The sequence below is a fragment of the Talpa europaea genome (assembly GCF_964194135.1).
Source record: "Talpa europaea genome assembly, chromosome: 15".
NCBI classification, from domain to species: Eukaryota; Metazoa; Chordata; class Mammalia; order Eulipotyphla; family Talpidae; genus Talpa; species Talpa europaea.
In genome coordinates this window covers 62,379,397-62,399,050 of record NC_140083.1, presented here as the reverse complement: position 1 = coordinate 62,399,050, position 19,654 = coordinate 62,379,397, and the positions used below count along the sequence as shown (strand labels likewise).

The window sequence follows — 19,654 nt, the reverse complement described above, 5'->3', positions numbered from 1 at the left end:
ATTTTTAAAATGTGGTTATGTTAAAAGGAGCTTTATCTTTGAATGAGACCTATTGAATTATTTGTGGATAAAATGATCTGCTGTCTGAGAATTGCTTGCGGATAATCTAGTGAGTTGTATTGGATTGTACATCTAGGGATGTGTATGAAGGAAAATTGGCCATATTGAGAATTTTTGAATTTTTAGTAATTCTTTTTTTTTTAAAGATTTATTTATTTTTGCATACAAGAACTGGGGTACAGGCCAGAGGTGGGGGGTGGTGAGAGGATTCACCAGCGACAGAGTGGGCAACAGAACAGGCAGATCTACTGAAATACACTGTTGAGGAGAGCAGCGGGCGAGACAGGAGAGGTCTGCTGCACCATGTGGGTAGCTCCCTGGCCAGGGATCAAACTTGTGCGGCAGTGGCTGTGGATAGCTTCATAGGTTACATCTTAACCTCTTGTGCCACCAGGGAGTCCCCATTTAGTAATTCTTGAAAGCAAGTGTTGAGTACATGGACCTCCACTGTAGTATTTATTTTTGAGTATGCTTGAAACTTTCTATTATAAAAACATAAACATTGCATAAACATTTTAAAATGCCGGGGTTTAAAGGCATTTTGGGGACTGTTTATCTAGCTTGCTGGCATGATTGGGGTTGGGAGGTGGAAGTAAAACTGGGGGAAGCTGGTTTTCTCCCCTCTGCACACCACTGATCATTTTTGGACCCTTGCCTGCTGGTGTCAGGAGGCTATGGGATCCTTCTTGCCCCACAAGTCCAACTCGGGGCAGGAGATATCTCCCTGATTGTCTCTGTCCAGTACCTGAACGGTCCTTCAGTTCTCATCGATCTCTGTCAAGATTTCCAGTGATTAGGCTCAAAGTCCTTTCTAATTATCAGGTCTTCTAATATCAACCACTTCTCAAGTAACTGTCCTACTTGGGGTGGGGCTGGTACAGCTGGTAGGGAGGATCTGTAGATGACAGAACAAAGGGGAGAGGAAAATGCCTTTTCTGCCAGACACCACCCTGATGAGTAATTCCAGGGAGTCAGCGGTAGGGTGAAGGGAGCCAAGATGAAATGCACGGGATTTGGGCCTTTCTCTGGTCCTGGCAGACTAGGTTCCTCCTCTTCTGCACTGGGGCCTGGACCAGGGGGCATCTGCTGCCCTCTCCGGGCACCACAGCGTGGACAGCAGCGGGTAAGGCTGATCAGACTTTGCATATAGTGGTCCCTTCTGTGGTCTACTTATATGTGGTTTCCATTATCTAAAATATTACATACAGTGAGATATTCTGTGAGAGAGCGGATGAGAGACCGGGAGAGGGAGATTTCCATAACTTTTTTGGAAAGATTTATTTATGTATGTAAGAACGGGGGTACAGGTCAGAGGTGCTGGGGGTGAGAAGATTCACCTGAGACAGAGTGGGGAGCAGAACAGGCAGACTGAAATACACTGCTGAGGGGAGAAGCAGGCGAGACAGGAGAGGTCTGCTGTGCCATGTGGGTAACTCCCTAGCTGGCTGGGGATCGAACTGGTACTTCAGAGGCTGTGGACAGCTTTATAATGCTGTGCTTAACCCCTTGTGCCACCAGGGAGGCCCAGATTCACATAACTTTTTATTTTTTAATTTCCATTTTCAGTGCATTCAATGTATTCAAAAAAACATTTTGAAAATGTACCATCTGTCTGTCCTTTTTAACAAAGTATAATAACCCCCCCCCCATAGAATAGCTGACGTTCAGCATTCACAATCAAATGAACAGAACATTAAATATTTACAAAATGGGAAAGTTTTCCTTTGCTCCTAAAAAAAAAATGTGTCCAACAAAGATGATGAGGATTCTTGAGTCCAGGGGCTCTAAGGTCTTTGGGTTCCCCAGCCTTTGACTTTGTGCAAGGAGCTACTCACAGTACTGGGGCTCCAGGTCCTGCCCCCCTCCCTCAGCAGCACAGAGCAATGTTGACCTTTGACCCAACTAGCAGCATGGAGTTTGGGGAGTGGATTAGAGATTACCACTTTCATTCACAGGCTCAGGCTTCTCAGCCTCTTCAGAAGTGATGGCTGTAAATGTCACCTGACTCATTCTCCGGAAAGGCCGTGACCTCTTAGTTCATTGCACATATTGCCTGTTCTTGTAATTGTTCTATTATGAGTTAGTGTTGCTAATCTATTACTGTGCCTAATTTCTAGATTAAACTTTATCACGGGGATATCTGTATAGAAAAAAGGCTTAGCAGATAGAGCTGGGACCAGCTGTGGTTTCAGTCTCCCCCACCCACGCACTTGGGGGGGCTCTATTGTACTAGTATTTGAGGGTTATCTATATCTGAATCTCATGTGCCTTTTTTCCCCCTCCTGTTTCTCCTTCTGCTTTGCCTTGTGGTGGTGGGACATACCATTCTTTGCTCCCTGCTGGGTCATGGTGGGGACGACTTAGGGGTAGTTTCTGTGGGGTAGGGTCCAGGTGACAGACCCCTGGGCCATGAGGAGCCTGAGGCAGAAGTGGCAGGAAACTATGGCAGGAAACACATTTGCTTTCCTTTTTAACACTGAGCTTCTGGAATAATGATGGGCACCCCATGGCACTCAGTGAATATTTGGTGAATAAATGACCGTCTGATACAAAGTGAAGCTTGGAGAGCTAAATTTCATGAAAAAGTTAGGAAGGTAGAGTTAAGCTCTACCTGATGTTGATTTATTCCAACACAGCCTACCTGTAATATTTTAACACATACATAGTAATCATTCATGTATGTGTGTGTGCAGACATACAGGTACACTTGTATCTAGTACACATATTGAGATATGTTTTTTTAAAAGATTTATTTTATTTTACTTTTTTAAAGATTTATTTATTTATTTATACAAGCACTGGGTACAGTCAGAAGCGCGGAGGGTGAGAGAATTCACCAGAGCCAGAGCGGGGAGCAGAACAAGCAGAAGGACCAAGGCACACTGCTGAGGGGGAGCAGCGGGCGGCAGGAGAGGTCTGCGCGCCATGTGGGACCCTCCTCCGGTGGCCGGGGAGCAGCTGGGGATCCAACCGGCGCTGCAGAGGCTGCGGGCAGCTTCACAACCCAGCGCTCAACCGCTGCGCCACCGGGGAGGCCCTAAAAGATTTATTTTTATTTATGCATACAAGAGCTGGGATATAGGCCATAGCTATGGGGGGTGGGAGGGAGGGTGAGAGGATTCACCAGAAACAGAGTGGGGAGCAGAACAGGCAGATCCTCTGAAATATACTGCTGACGGGAGCAACAGATGAGACAGGAGAGAGCCTGTTTTTTTGGTTTTTTTTTGTGGAAGTGACGCGAATGACATAGTTCTGGTGTGATGATGCTCACCTAAACGAAAAGGTGACTCTACATGTTTCAGGGCCTGTGATTTTATATGTCTGCACCGAGGAGGAGGCTCATGAGCCAAGGCAGTCAGGAGCGAGGCTTGTTTTGATCTTGCTGTGCTGGTCTCTGCCTCCTGGGTTATCTTGAAGGACAGACGGAGGGGGAGGGTGTTTTCTCCTGGGTTGGTCACAGCACCCACAAAGGCTGGCACACCTTAGAAATCCTGTTTATAAGCATTCCTGGGTCTGTGCTGAAGAACTCCTGGTTGTTTTCTCAGATATAAGGAACGAGGTAGGACCAGCTGGTGCATTGTGCCTTTTCCCCTTCCCACCTCCACCCTTCCCTGCTTCCAAATTTCTTTCTGTACACGCTGTCTCCCATGGCATACCCAGGGAACCCAGAGTATGTTTTTTTTTTTTAAAGATTTATTTATTTATGCATACAAGAACTGGGGTACAGGCCAGAGGTGTGGGAGGTCAGAGGACTCACTAGAGACAGAGTCGGGAGCAGAACAGGCAGATCTACTGAAATACACTGCTGAAGGGACAGTGGGCGAGACAGGAGAGGTCTGCTGTGTGCCATGTGGATGGCTCCCTGGCCGGGGATCGAACTCGTGCTGCAGAGGCTGCGGGCAGCTTCACAGGGCTGTGCTCAACCCCTTGCGCCACCAGGGGGCCCTTTGTTTTTTTGTTTTTTTTTTTTTGTTTTTTTATGGTGGTGTCTTGATACCAGTACAAAACAGCCCTTCTTCTCACTCGGCCTCTTCGGTCTGTATTTGTCCTCTATTCAATCCAAAGCTTTTCCCTGTTGACTGAGCGATCCTATCAGGAAAAGAAAAGCTGAAGCAAAACCAAACCAAGCCAAAAAACCCCCATGTACAAAGAGCAAACAGCAGAACAAAAGGAATTGTGTCATAGAGACTTGTAAAGAGTCAACTAATTCAGAAAACACCAGAGTTTGTTGAGGAACTGCTAAAACCGTAGCAATTTTGAATTCCACTGTCTTATCTGGTGCTGACTTTAGAAGTTGAGAACCATGCGTGTTCTTTTCTCACTTCCAATTTCTCAGTATCTTCCCACTTGTGCTCTGAAGCCCTTGGAATTACATTTCAGTGGGATTTGGGACATCCCTGGGATCTAATCTGGACATGGGGGTTGTGGGAACAGAGGTGGATGCAGATGTGGACATTCAGGACAGGAGGGACATAAGCTTCTATGATTCATGTCAGTTTCTGAGGCTTCTCCAGTGGGAAAGGGTATTACCTGCTTGTGGGTCATCTGTTACCTGGAAACTCCCATCCTTCCCAGGCTGAACTGAGAGTGTGAGTCAAGAATGGCTGGTTTATGGCTGGTTTATGAGGGAGGGAGGGAGCCAAAGAGAGAGAGAGAATGAGAACAGAAAATAGAAACCTGTAGGAGTTATAAGCATGGATTCTGGAGACTGATAACCGGGATTCGAATCCTGCCTCTGCTGTTTCCTGACTGTTGGACAAGTAACTTGACCTCTTTCTGCCTCAGCTTTCCTCATCCGTAAAGTAGGGATAATAATTTTTAGTACATGTGACTGTTGGGAATTAAGTAGTACAGATAAAGGGTGATAAGAGTGTCTGATCCCCAGTAAAAAGGAGCACTCACTATTGGTGCCCCTCCTTGTTGGAGTCTCTTGTATTCTTGTATCATCCAGGAAATTCCTCCTTCCAGGTAGTTAATTAAGAGCCTGTGATAACAGGGACTATTCCTTCTATCACTTTTTGCAATTAGCAGAGCCATGCTTATGAGTCTTTTTTTTTTTTAAACATTTATTTATTTATGCATACAAGAACTGGGGTATAGGTGAGAATGGAGGGGATGAGAGGATTCACCAGAGACAGAGTGGGGAGCAGAACAGGCGGATTGACTGAAATACACTGCTGAGGGGAGCAGCGGGCCAGTCAGGAGAGGTCTGCTGCACCATGTGGGTAGCTCCCTGGCCAGGGAATAGAACTCATGCTCCAGTGCCTGAGGATAGCTTCATAGGTTGTGTCTTAACCCCTTGCACCACCAGGGATGCCCCTTATGAATCTTAAGGAGGGAAAAATCTCTTCAAATAGGTGAGGAGAGAGCTGAAGAGGACGCTCCAGCAGCTGAATTGAGAATGTTAGGCCTCCTGGGGAGGAGTCGGCAGCCCACACAACCCCTGATCCAGGAGAGGATGGGGGTGCTTCCACACAACATCTGAAACAGAGGGGAAGAAAGCCTGGGACTACTGTTGAGATTTACCATTAAAGTGTTCCCTGTAGGCTGAGCTCTTTGCCTGCTCAATCTTTCCTAAGGAAACCCTAACCAAAGACACCAGAAACCTTGGTGAGGGATTTGTGAAGAGTGATTTGTGACATTTTCTGAAGTGAGCCCGGGTGGTCTAGCTTCAGGGAAGGTATTCAGATATTAAAATGGTGGGTGTGGGGGGTTTGGGGAGGTGTTGTATGAGACTAGTTCCTTCCCCCTTCATCAGCCTTTGGAATTTGCCAGCAGAGGTGGAGAAACATTAGCCGCCTGATCTAACATAGTTCAGGTTAAACGGACACAATTTCCCCCTCGTCTTTGGTCCTTTGTGCCTGAGTTTGTTAGGAGATTCACAACTCCCACTGCCCCCCATTTGCTTTCATGCAGGACCACAATGACCTCAGCAGCCCCTACAACCACTACATTCCGGGGATGCCGTGAGCATCTGGCTCCCAAGTACCACAGACTCTGTGATATGTCCGAAATTTGGGGCATCGTCCTAGAGGCGGTGGCTGCACTGGGAGCTGTGACCTCGGTAGCCTTCCTGCTGGCTCTGCTCATCCTGATTTGCAAGGTGCAAGACTCCAACAAAAGGAAGTTGCTCCCCACCCAGTTTCTCTTCCTCCTGGGAGTGCTGGGGGTCTTTGGCCTCACCTTCGCCTTCATCATCCAGCTGGACAAGAGCACAGGGCCCACACGCTTCTTCCTCTTTGGCGTCCTGTTTGCCCTCTGCTTCTCCTGCCTGCTGGCTCACGCTTTCAACTTGACCAAGCTGGTGCGTGGGAGGAGGCCCCTGTCCTTGCTGGTGATGCTGGCTCTGGCCGTGGGCTTCAGCCTGGTCCAGGACATCATTGCTGTTGAGTACATGGTCCTTACCATGAACAGGACCCACACTGAAATCTTCCAGGAGCTTCCCAGTCCCCGGCGCAATGAAGACTTTGTCCTGCTGCTCACCTATGTCATCTTCTTGATGGCCCTGACCTTCCTCACCTCCTCTTTTGCCTTCTGTGGGTCCTTCACTGGCTGGAAGAAACACGCGGCCCACATCTACCTCACCACGCTCCTGTCCATCATCATCTGGGCGGCATGGATCACGCTGCTGTTGATCCCTGCCATCGAGGACAGGTGGGATGATACCATCCTCGCCTCTGCCTTGGTGGCCAACGGCTGGGTCTTCCTGTTGACTTACGTGATACCCGAGTTCCAACTGCTCACGAAACAGCGGAATCCCACAGATTACCCTGTCGATGACTCATTCTGCAAACCTCAACTCATGAAGCAGAGCTATGGAGTGGAGAACAGAGCCTACTCACAGGAGGAAGTCATGCATGGTACGGGGCCTGGCTGGGTGGAGAATGCCTTGCAGGATGTAACACTGGGAGCAGGCAGGATTATCTGGGCCAAAACCTCAGTAGCAGAGATAAGGTCCCCAAGGTTTGGATCTGCTTAAAATCATCCAGTGAGGGCCTCCCCAGTGGCGCAGCATTTGAGCGCTGGGTTGCGAAGCTGCCCGCAGCCTCTGCAGCGCCGGTTCGATCCCCGGCTGCTCCCCAGCCACCGGAGGAGGGTCCCACATGGCGCGCAGACCTCTCCTGCCGCCCGCTGCTCCCCTCAGCAGTGTACTTCGGTCCTTCTGCCTGCTCTGCTCCCCGCTCTGGCTCTGGTGAATTCTCTCACCCTCCTGTGCTTCTGACTGTACCCAGTGCTTGTATAAATAAATAAGTAAATCTTTAAAAAAAAAAAAAATCATCCAGTGAGCTGGAGACAAGTAGAATGAGAAGCTGACCTCTGGAGTCTGGTAGTTTCTATGAATCAAAATAAGATGGGGCAAAGAGATAGAAAAGGAAATACTAGAAAAAGTCTTTGGGCCAAGTAGGTATGACTGTGATCTTAGTGATAACTGGGTATTCCTTCCAAAAAGGTGGGGTCTTTATAGATTCAAGAGCAGAGACCATAGAGCACAGCTCTGGGAGAAAGCCCTGCTCTCAGAGACCAGAGGAATCCCATAAAGCCGCTGAGGATTCCCATTTAGCCTGAAGAGCTGCATTTTTTTATTGCATGTCTCTGGCCCCATGGGAGAGATGGTATCTGCAAATCATACAGGAATCAAGTTTGCTCTTGCCTGGAGTTCTGAGGAGCCAGTGTTCTGTTGTTCTCTTAAAAAGAGGCTAAACTGATACCCAGGAACTGCCCTTGTCCTCAGGAATCCAGTCCCCGGTCTCTGGGCCTCATTAAGGCCGGGTTCTTAGGACCAGCGGACACTTTTCTCTGTGAGGTGCAGAGCTCCCAGGTCCTTCTCACTGGGCTGTGAGAAGGGGAGAGGTGCTGGGTGCTTGGGAGCCTGCAGGACAGGGGAAGCTTGGGGACACGTCTCTACCTGGCCCCTCCTGTGACTCTCTTGTCTCTCTCTTGGACCCACTGTGATCACCCACTAATGGGTCTTCCTTCCTTTTATCTCTCTTTCCATTCACTTTCTGGGCCACCACCATTGGTCTGCTCTTCTGAGCTGCTTCTCTGGATACCACTCCTTCCCACTCACATTCCCCACTGGCTTCTCATTGTCGGCAGCTGTGGATTCCTTAGTGCAACTTTGCATAGCCAGAGCCCACTGGCCCTGGAGCTGTGCTCTCCATCCAAACAGTCCCTGCCTTTTCCTGCCTCTGCCTCCAGGGTGTCCTTTTTTCCTACTCTTGCCGCCCCCCCCCTTTTTTTTTTTAAAAAAGATTTGTTTATTTATTTATACAAGTACTGGGTACAGTCAGAAGCGCGGGAGGGTGCGAGAACTCACTAGAGCCAGAGCGGGGAGCAGCAGAACAGGCAGACTGACGAAGTACACTGCTGAGGGGAGCAGCGGGCACAGCAGGAGAGGTCTGCACGCCATGTGGGACCCTCGCCAGTGGCCGGGGATCGAAACTGCACTGCAGAGGCTGTGGGCAGCTTTGCAGCCCAGCGCTCAACCGCTGCGCCACCGGGGAGGCCCTACTCTTGCCCTTTTTGAGCCAAGATTCCCCAGTCTCCCTCAGGACTCACTGCCTGAACAGCTTAGAACTTTGACATGCGCTTAGCAGGCTCCGTCTCACCCCAGCTCCCACGTCGCCCCATCATTCTGCTTCATTCTCGTGTTCTTCACAGTCGCTCACATATAGGTGTGTAGGTATTTATTTAGTAAGCGAGAAGATCCATTTGGTGGGAAAGGAATGGGTTTTTAATTATTGCACTTTTAATTACTTCATGGTGATTGTATGTGTTTATGCATCTGTTCCTGGGTTTAAACTCCTCTGATATCCCCCAGATACCTACAAAAACAGTTGGTCATAAATTCTGCCCCTTCCCAAAGAAAATAATATGTTCTCTCCTTGTTGGGTAGTTAAGGAAATGAGGAAATCCCCAGTGAGATTCAGTCCGGGTAGATGGCTGGCTTGTGCCCAAAAAGATTGGTTTAAAAAATGCTTCTGGGGCCTCCCTGGTGGCGCAGCAGTTGAGCGCTGGGTTGCGAAGCTGCCTGCAGTCTCTGCAGCGCCAGTTCGATTCCTGGCCGCCTGGCGAGGGTCCCACATGGCGCGCAGACCTCTCCTGCCGCCCGCTGCTCCCCTCAGCAGTGTACTTCGGTCCTTCTGCCTGCTCTGCTCCCCGCTCTGGCTCTGGTGAATTCTCTCACCCTCCCGCGCTTCTGACTATACCCAGTGCTTGTATAAATAAATAAATCTAAAAAAAAAAAAAAGTTTAAAAAAAAAATCCTTCTGAAGTGGTCCCAGACTGAGGTGGGCTTCCAGGGATGTCTGAGAAGCTGCTTCCCGAGTGACTCTACTCGTGTTGCCTGTTACTCATTTGTTCAGTCACTATTGTTCTTAGTCAATGCCTGGTCCTGGGCTGGGACAGGGTCACTTCCTCCAGGAGGTGACAGATTAAATGGGTAATTGGGATAACACTTCGCTTCTGGCTTGGAGAAATGACTCAGCTGGGGTGGGAGCAGGTGGGAATTCAAAGGAGGGGACCTTAACCCTTTTATTGCCACTCCCCATCTGTTTCAGGACTTGAGGATCTGGGTGACACCCTGTATGCCCCGTACTCCACCCATTTTCAGCTGCAGGTAAGTGAGCTCTCTTTCCTTTGCCATCCCAGAGTTAGTACTGAACTCTTGTCTTTTGGGACAAGTGATGTAGTCATTCTTGTGACCCCAAAGGGCCATCTTGAAAGGAGGATGTGTCTGCCTTTAACCTGCCTCAAGGGGTTCTCACAGGATATAGGAGTGTGGGGCTCCAGGGTTGGGGGCACTTTCAGGGAGGGTGGAGGCCAATAGAATATTTGACTCCTGCCCCGGTTGGCATTGCAGCGAAATGGCCAGGAAGTGGGTTTTACCTAATGGTTGCTTCCTTTTCAGAATCGGGCCTCCCAGAAGAATTTCTCCATTCCACGGGCCCAGGCCAGCCCTTACAATAACTATGAGGGAAGAAAAGAGGGCAGTTAACTCTGTTCTGAAGCGTGGGGCGAACACAAGAAGTCAGCAGAACCAGCGGGGAGCTCCAGGGATGGGGGTGAAGTCCAGAGTCTTCTCAGGAAATCCCATCTCCCCGGGCGGCGGGGCCTCCATCCTGCTCTGGACTTGATGCTGGCTCATCGGGCGCCGCTTCTTAGCAGGGTAGTCTCTTCCTTTATCCCAATCTAAGGATCCTCCTTTTAAAAGGGGACTCAGGGGAGCCTCCTAGGCTTCCCTGTCCTCCTACCTGTGACCAAAGCCCAGGCGTCAGCCAGCAACTCTAACGCATGGCTGGGTTTTCATGGCTCCCGGGGCCACAGCAGAACTTCAGATCTGGGCCCAAACAGCCCAGGCCTGTCCCTCAGCCCATCCTGCCCAAGTCTACACTGGAAGCCTGTTTACTGGCACCCTCCCCTCTCTCTCCTTGGTGGGAGAGGCTGAAGGCCGCCCCCCCCACCCGCGACACTGGCTCATCTCTGAGGTGTTGCTGGACACGGGGCCTCGCGGGGGCCCTGGCAGCTCCTCCAGGTCACCCCTCCCTGCACCTTCCCCGCACTGGCTGCCTGCTCAGTCCTCATCTCCCCTCCAGGCTTTACCAGGAGTTCTTCGGGACCTCGCAGGCACAGGAAGCCCATTTCTCTTTGCCAGGAGAATCTGGGCGCTGTCCTTGTTACACATTCCTGGGCCCAAGACCTCTGTTCCCCTTGTTCCTTGGTCTCAGTGAAGAGGCCGACGCTCTGCCCACCTCCTGCCTTATGTCAATGGGCATCATGTACTCACGGGGGTCCTTGTATGAGAGGTTATTCTCTGCTCCTCACCGGAGATGCAATAAAGATGTGGTGGCGATTCTTTCACGGTGGCAGCATGGCGCGAAGCTGGGCATGGGGCATGGGGTGGAGGCACCGCAGACTGCCCTGCTGACTTCATGTTGGAGCCAAAGGGCAAGGTTCAGTTCTGCTGGGTGTGGACTAGATCCTTCTCTGTGTGTCTCTCCTTATGTCCCAGATAGATGCGTTTCTCCCAATTTTGGAGGGTGAACAGCACGGAGAGAAGGGGTGGGCCCTGAGGTTTTGCTCCAGGACCACAGAGGAGTGGCAGCCTGGGGGTGCGGTCAGCAGCTCAGGAAAGACCGGGTGGAGGCCTCAAAGCCAGTTGTATGGTTCACTTGAGATTTAATTCTAGGAGGGGACAAATCCACATCCCTTGTTTGACAGAATCAGTTCACAATATCTCTTGCAAAGACAGGGCACTTTGTAATTATTATTTACTTAATCCTAGAAATAACTCTGTGGGCAGGCCAGTAGGATATCTCTGTTTGTTGAAGGAAAAATAAATCCCCAGATACAGAAGCTGATTGACATTTAAATATTGGTATCTGAATCAGGCAGTTACCTTCCAAGAGCCTGATGCTCTGCTTTTTAGCAAAAGGAAACCCATGAGGGAAGGGTGGGGCCTGAATTGGGGACATTGACATTCTACAAAGTTGGGTTGATTATTTCCCCACATGGCTTTGTATGGACACTAACCTAGTTTTGTATTAAAAAGAGGAAATGACAAATAATAATTTGGATCGTTGTAAGCTCTCCTTGTCTTTTCCAAAAGGCCTACCCCAGAGAAGCTTGTTGTGAGGAGAAAACATTATAATTTCAGGTACATCATCGACCACAGTACAGGTACTCAAGAAATATATATATGCCTTCCTTCCTCTTTCCTTCTTTGGTTTCCAGCCTATCAACCTAGCAAAGGGGGATGATCAAAAGATGAAGCCACCATGTACACTGGGTCTGCCTTCTTACTAGGGAAAAGAGTCATCTGCCTTTGTGTCCCTATGATTGTTATCCTCCAGTCAATCTCTTCTTCTGCAGTCAACCTCTTCAAGCTCCTTAAAAACAGGAGAGGGGGCCTCTCTGGTGGCACAAGGGGTTAAGCGTCAGCACTATGAGGCTATCTGCAGCCTCTGCAGCATGAGTTTGATCCCTGACCAGGGAGCTACCCACATGGCACAGCAGAACCTCTCCTGTCTCGCCCACTGCTCCCCTCAGCAGTGTATTTCAGTCAGTCTGCCTGTTCTGCTCCCCACTCTGTCTCTGGTGAATCCTCTCACCCCCCCACAACTCAGGCCTGTACCCCAGTTCTTGTATGCATAAATGAATCTTAAAAAAAAAAAGCAGGAGAGGGCAGGAAAACGGCACTTGTCTCTACAAATTGGTGTCCTCTCTGTGAGAGTGTGACTGTCACCTCACCTCGCCTCGCCTCACCTTGCCTCATTTCACCTCACCTCACCTCACCTCACCTCACCTCACCTCACCTCACCTCACCTCACCATGTCACTGTAGGCTGTCACCTCACTGAATTCTTTTTTCCTCCACGTGGGAGAAGACTGCGCCCTTCTAACAGCACTTGTCATCCCCCCACGCTGCTAACCTGTCTTCAGGTCTGATGTCTTCTGCATATAATTAAACTCTTTTGTTAAAATAGGGACTCCTCAGGGACTGAGGATGACTATGGTATCAGAGAAGAGGGCTTCAAATTCCTTCCTGTAACTCCATCTCTACCTGGCTGGAAATACAATGTACAGATTTAGTCCAACCTGATCCTTCAGTGATGGCAGCTCATTGATGGCTGAGAACCAAAAATGGCATCTCACTTGAAATAAATGGGTGGTCATGAGATGAGGCTAACCAGTCTTTCTTCTTTCCTTGTCAGAGGAGAAAGGGCCAGCGTCTCATTTCTGCGCTCAGGTTAGGTGAGAGGCTGTCCACAGCAGCCATACCCTATGCTGCCACTTGATGGCGGTAGAACCTCAGACATCAACCTCTGGCCGCCATGTCTCAAAAGCAAACATGTACAGCTGCTTTCCTGCAGGGGGTGTGAGGCAGAACTGCAGCTTCTCCGTGGGCTTGAGGCAGTAAGTCATATTTTAAAAGCTTGTATGTATGAATTGCTTGTGTGTGCCCTCCCATTATCTCTAAAGAATTTGCTCCCTGTCTCCTGAGCCAGAGTTTTATTGCCTGTGTCTTATTTTTGTGAAATTCTCCAAAGTATTCCCAGCTCATCTGCATGCCATCTGGCATCTGTACAGAGTGGCCTCCTATGCTGTTGTTGTTAATGTCGGCTCGTGTTTGTAGGGTGAGGACTTTGGCTTTTGTCAGGGAAGTGTGCCAAAACAAAGTACAGCCCTGTCCTGGAAATGTGCTGGTAAAACCCATGTTCCCCACTAAGCGTCTCTGGGTTTCCTTCCTGCGTTTCTAGACTTGTCGTTACAGCTGAGAACTGAACTGCGCCCAGCTGATCTTTCTGTGCCCACTTCCTTCTGTTGCTGCCAGATTTGCAGCTTTCCACTGCCTCGGCCCCAGTCTGAAACTTGGGAGCATTTCAGAATGGAGGTGGCAGCTTCAGCGTTCACAGCTGTGGAGAAATCGGCCTCCTGCTTGGGGTCATTCTCTGGAATCTCTTCCACCCAGGGCAGACAGTGCTTTGCTGGGCTTGGTGCTGTCACAGTTGTTGGCAAGCACCCCCCACATTGCCAGGTCCCTTAGGGTGGAGGCTTCTAGCTCACAGGGCTTCTTTAACTGGTGTCTCACTGCCTTCCTCTGAGAGGAAGGCATTAGTTACTAACATCGGGACTAGATTTCTGTTACTGGGCTTTTTCTACCTCCAATACTTAATTTCAGACACTTTTTTTCCCTCTAAAGAGGGAAAAAAAAAATTGGTGTCCTGATCGGGAGAAAATTTTTGCACACAATAGCACCGACTGATCACAAAGATCTACAAAGAGCTCACAAGGCTCAACAAAAACAAAGTAAATGGGCCTCCCCAGTGGCGCAGCGCGCAGACCCCCCGCTGCTCCCCTCAGCGGTGTACTTCGTTCCTTCTGCCTGCTCTGCTCCCTGCTCTGGCTCTGGTGAATTCTCTCACCCTCCCGCGCTTCTGACTGTACCCAGTGCTTGTATAAATAAATAAATAATCTTTAAAAAAAATTTGTTTAAAAAAATAATAAATTTCTTAAAAAAAAAACAACAAAGTAAATAACCCAATCAAAAAATGGGCAGAAGAGCTAAAAAAGATACTTCTCCAAAGAGGAAATGCAAATGGCCAACAGGCACATGAAAAATGTTCAGCATCCCTTGTAATCAGGGAAATGCAAATCAAAACCACACTGAGATACCACTTTACACCAGTAAGAATGGCACATATCAAAAAAAAAAAAAGCAACAACATATGTCTGTGAGGATGTGGAGAAAAAGGAACTCTCCTACATTGTTGGTGGGAGTGCAAACTGGTCCAACCACTATGGAAAGCTGTGTGGAGACTCCTCAACCTGCTAAAGATGGAGCTGCCATGTGATCCAGCGATTCCACTCCGAGGGATCTACCCAAAAGACACAGAATCATTAATTCAAAAGGACACCTGCACCCCTATGGTTATTGTAGCACTATTTTTTTTTTTTAAGAGGCATGTATTTTTTATTTATTTTATTTATTTGTTTGTTTGTACATGCACTGGGTACAGTCAGAAGCGCGGGAGGGTGAGAGAATTCACCAGAGACAGAGCGGGGAGCAGAGCAGGCAGAAGGACCGAAGTACACTGCTGAGGGGAGCAGCGGGTGGCAGGAGAGGTCTGCGCACCATGTGGGACCCTCCTCCGGTGGCCGGGGAGCAGCCGGGGATCGAACCGGCGCTGCAGAGGCCGCGGGCAGCTTCGCAACCCAGCGCTCAACCACTGCGCCACTGGGGAGGCCCTATTGTAGCACTATTTACAATAGCTAAGCTATGGAAACAACCAAAATGCCCCAAAATAGATGACTGGATCAAGAAGATGTGGTACATATACACAGTGGTATATTAGTCAGCAATCAAAAAAGATAAACTCATGCCATTTGCAGCAATGTGGTTGGAGCTAGAAGGGATCATGCTCATTGAAATAAGCCAGAAAGAAAAAGAAAAATATCAGATGGTCTCAGTTATAGGAGGAATGTAGAGGCCCCAAATCAGGGCTCAGGGAAAAAACATAATTTATAATACAGTAAAAATCAAAATCAACAGGCAACCAGAGACATTCTGCAAGGGGGAGAAGCATGTAGCATCAAAACAGGAGGGAAGAGCACAAGGGACTATGGTGATGGTACATAGGTGAAAGGGTGGTGGGAATTTCACGGGTACTATACCCAAGATGAAAATGAATACATAGTGAAAAAATGAGGAATGATGTAAGAATTATATAAAATAAATTTTAAAAAAATTTTTAAAAAGGATGTTTGAGTACAAAATAAAATGACCATGCTCACTGCATTTTACGGTCCTCTCATTTTCCTTTGCTTTCCCGGTTGCCTTTCTTTCCGTGGTTTCTTCTCTCCCCTCTGTGTATAAGCTGTGGGGGAGTTTTGGGGGAGCCCTGGCTTTGTCTGGGCCACCACAGACCATTCTCCAGAAGCCCCCAGACAAAGGCAAAAGAGGCTGTGAAGGGGTTAGGGCGAGACCTCATTTTCCCCAGTCAGCTCTGGTCCATTCGCTTCCAGGATCCCCACATGGCGTCAAAGCACTAACCCAGCAACTTATCTCCTGTGTAGGGGGTTCCAGCCCCCGTCAGCCACTGTACTCCCTATGCAGTTTCTAAGGCAGTCCCCCCCCGCCCGTTATTTTCAATCGACAATCTTCTGTTATCCAATTCAGGTAACAGTCCAATACCAGTCACCATAGATGCATTAAACACTAAATTCAAGTCCAAAAGCTGCAGTTCTCTTTAGCAAAGAGCCACATGATGATACACAGGCCCATCAGAAAGTGAGGCCCCACTTCACGTCACCGCAAGGAAAGCAGCAGATACTTTTCTCCGTGAACACCAGCTGGAGAGATTCGCCAGGGGCTGTTATCCATGCCTACCCTACCATCTACCACCCCTATAAAAACCAAAGAGGGATTCTTCCATGAGTCAGTCAAATATTATTTCTCTTGCACACTTAAATCACAAAATCATACAAAATTTGAAATGGAGGATAATCGCTTCTCGGCCTTTTGGCTAAGATCAAGTGAAATGGAGGATAAACTAGTGCAATCACCTGCTTTTTTTTTTTTTTTAAGATTTATTTATTTATTTATACATGCACTGGGTACAGTCAGAAGCGCGGGAGGGTGAGAGAATTCACCAGAGCCAGAGCGGGGAGCAGAGCAGGCAGAAGGACCAAAGTACACTGCTGAGGGGAGCAGTGGGCGGCAGGAGAGGTCTGTGTGCCATGTGGGACCCTCCTCCGGTGGCCGGGGAGCAGCCAGGGATCGAACCAGCATTGCAGAGGCTGCAGGCAGCTTCGCAACTCAGCGCTTAACCGCTGCGCCACCGGGAAGGCCCCGCAATCACCTGCTTTTAAAGTGTCCATATTTAGATTTGACAGCCCTTTTAACATAAAGAGGAGGATAATAGAATTTCAAATATTTTTTGAAAAGCTGTTAATTCAGGCATTTTTTATGACTTTGGTTAATTTGTCAAATAGTTAGACTTCAGAGCTGCTAATGACTCTAAATTCAATGCCACGTGGGTTGAGTAAGTCAGCGATCTTCGTTCTGGAGAAAGCTACTCCAGGCGTGAAGACCCCACCCGCTTTGGGGTGGTCAGAATCTTCCTCTTGAAGATTTGGGGGCAGCCACTTAGCCAGCCTCTGGTCCTTTCAACGGAGTACCAATTCTGGCATTTGGTTGGTCCTGATCAAGACCGAAGCCTTGGTTATAACCATATGTGACATGACATACAAAGAATGTTCTTGTAAATGATGAGGCATCAGCCTCTTTTTGGGTTGGACCTTGTTTTGAAAAGTAACCAAAGGAGAAGAGCCACGGGAATTTTACGAGAAGTCGCCTTCCAATGCCAAACCTCACACAGAATAAAAAGAAAAGTTCTGCAAACATCAGCTCAATGACAGAGGCGAGGCCTCCCACAGCCATGGGAGCAGCGCCCAGCACAGGCAGTTACTCTGAAGGCTCCTGTGAGAACCCAGGTCTGCTTCACAACAGGCACATCCGGGCATGGGAAAGCAGTGGGGGATCCGTCGAGTTTCCTGTAGGGAGAATGTAGCCAGCTTCTTTTAAACACTGGGCCCATGATGGGAACAGGTTTCAGATTTGACTCATTTTTTTTAGTTCCTTCAGATTACTCTGATCTCTGAAACCATAAACTGCTGATGGCCAGGTACCGTGGTGAACACAAAGCCTTCGGCTCCTGAATGTGCTCAGGAGCCATCCAAGCCATCAGTGTCCTTCAGTCTCCTTCTGGTCTCTCGTTCCCCCAGATCTACCGGGATGGAGTCTCGTTCCCCCAGATCTACCTGGGCTGTGGATGCCCCTTTCAGCAGCTTTCTCGTGATACTTGCAACACATTCACTCCAGAAATGGAGGTTCTCCACAACACGTCTATGCAGCCAGTTCCATGTTTTTCCTACAGGTCCTGTAACCAGGAGACCAGAGTTCGGGCCACCTGTCACCACCCAATGCCAATAAATTAGAAACAGGAATTGAATCTTTAAGGTGTGCTTTAATCAGACAGCTGGCAATCTGGAAGACGGGCAGTTAACATCCTAAAGAAAACACCTTAACATTTCATTTCCAGCTGCCTTTTTATTGTGAGCCTAACAGGCCTTCCCTGCAGGCAGGAGCTTGTGATGTATAGCCCTGGAGGTCCTTATCGCCCTCCTGGACATCTGGCCTCATGCTGGTACCCCTCTGCTGAGGCAGGTCTGTGGATAGCACTGCTCCCTGCACTCCTGCAGACTGTACTTGGGCTGGAAAATCAACTCAGAGAAGACAGACCATAAACAATGTGTGCAGATTTCCTCCTCCACCATGTGCAGTGTCTTACCTGATGTCCCCCGCCCTCGCTCCTATCAGTTCTCTATAGACTCAAGAGGGTCCTGCACAGTTGAGTGCAGCTGCTGCCCCTGTAGCCACATCACCAGGCAAGGCTGGGCTCCTGAGATCACAGATTAGCCTGCCAATCTCAGATGACAGTGTGGCTCTGCCTGGCACTTGCTCAGCATCTCCCTGGAACAGTAGGTGGGTCTGCAGTCTGGAGCCACCTCCTCGGGCACCAACCTGTGAAGCCAGGGGAAGCCCACAGGCAGCAGAGTCCTGGGGGTGGGCGGAGTCCACGGAGGGGCGAGAGCGTGACTGCCCAGGTGTCTTCTCATTTGCAGCCCAAACGCTTCCAAACCTCAGTGGACGTGGAAATGGCCCTCGTTGCTTGGAGGTGCCTCACCTCTTAGCCAGTGCTGGATTGGAGGTCGGCATCCAGCCCCTGGTTGTGGATCCCAGTTCTGCAATGCCTTCCTTGGGAATGGAAGGGTCCATGTATGCAGGGGATATGCTAATACGTATAGCGTCACTTCTCTGTGGATGTGGTGAATGCAGACGCCCTTGCAAAGGTACCTGAACTTTATAAAACCAGGTGCTCTGCTGGCTTCAGATACATGCAGTCGATGCCTGACAAATTGCTCGATTTAGTTCTTTACACAAAAGCTACCATTTTTCAAGTACAAAAAACCAGTCCATGTTGTTCTCTAGTGATTAATGGCTAAGAAAGAACCTGAGATTTTTACTGCTCAGCAGAATCACAAAGGTTTGTGGGCTCCCTGGAGCAGCTGGGTTCAGCCGTCTGGGTCATGAGCCGGGATCTCTCTGAACACTTGGGAACCGGGTGAGGGTCGGAGAGAGTATTGGACTGGTGACTAGTTGAGGGGTGGGTGGCAGGAGGAAGAGACCAAGGCTGAGCTGGGAGAAAGTGTGGGAGCAGAGGGCTGATAGGTTGGAGGACGGACTGTAAAATCAGAGACTGGCAAAATAATGAAGAAAACAGTATGCAAATTGAGGCTCAGGTGAAAGACTTAGGAATCAGAAATTCAGGAAAACTTGAAGTCACAGTTCCCAGGGTGACCAGCCCTCTGTGACATTGGGCAGATGGATTTGACCTCTTTCCAGTACCTTTTCGTAAGAGAGGCTGATCTTTCCACTCAGTTCCTGGGAGGGCCCCACATCATGGATTAGGGGGACAATGTGAGGAAAAGCAACTCCCCAAAGGCACAGGCTCTGCCACATGCAATAGGGGGTCTTTTGATGATTTTGGCCTTCTGCCCCCACCCCCACGGCACTGGCCAGCTCCTCTCCTCTGTCCTTTTCCTGAAACACCTGGACATCAGCCACCTAACAGGAATCTGGGTGTTTTCCCCAGGCCCCAAGGGCGTGTGTTTGTGTGTGTGTGTGTGTGTGTGTGTTTTGCAGTTAATTTTAAGAGAAAACTAAAGGACAGGAAGACAAACAGTTCTACATCAATTCTGCATAAAGAATAAATTCAGAAGTTTTCATGCCCTCCAAATATTTTCCCCAGTCGCCTCTGAGTCTGAAATCCCTTGTACCTGTGCGAGGTGCCCTCCGGCGGCTGTGTTCTTTTGCACACGGACACACACCCAGCTCCCGGTTACACACAGTGATGTGTGCTTGGAAGATTTAGAGTCATTTCCATAAGTGACATTGAAGTGAAAATATATTATTGAGCAAATGAATATAATAAAGATTTCAGCAGAACTTGAGCCCAGGTGCAATGAACATT

At 49.0% G+C, this 19,654-nt stretch overlaps 1 protein-coding gene across 1 annotated transcript; it reads left to right on the top strand.

Annotated features, from left to right (window-relative positions):
• Positions 1-5,983: 5,983 nt before the first annotated feature.
• On the top strand, positions 5,984-10,057 carry GPRC5A (G protein-coupled receptor class C group 5 member A; the record flags this gene model as incomplete). The annotated part of the gene is made up of 3 exons (XM_084256025.1): positions 5,984-6,920; positions 9,621-9,679; positions 9,971-10,057. The coding sequence occupies 3 exons, from the start codon at positions 5,984-5,986 to the stop codon at positions 10,055-10,057; spliced, it is 1,083 nt and encodes a 360-aa protein (XP_084112151.1).
• Positions 10,058-19,654: the final 9,597 nt, after the last annotated feature.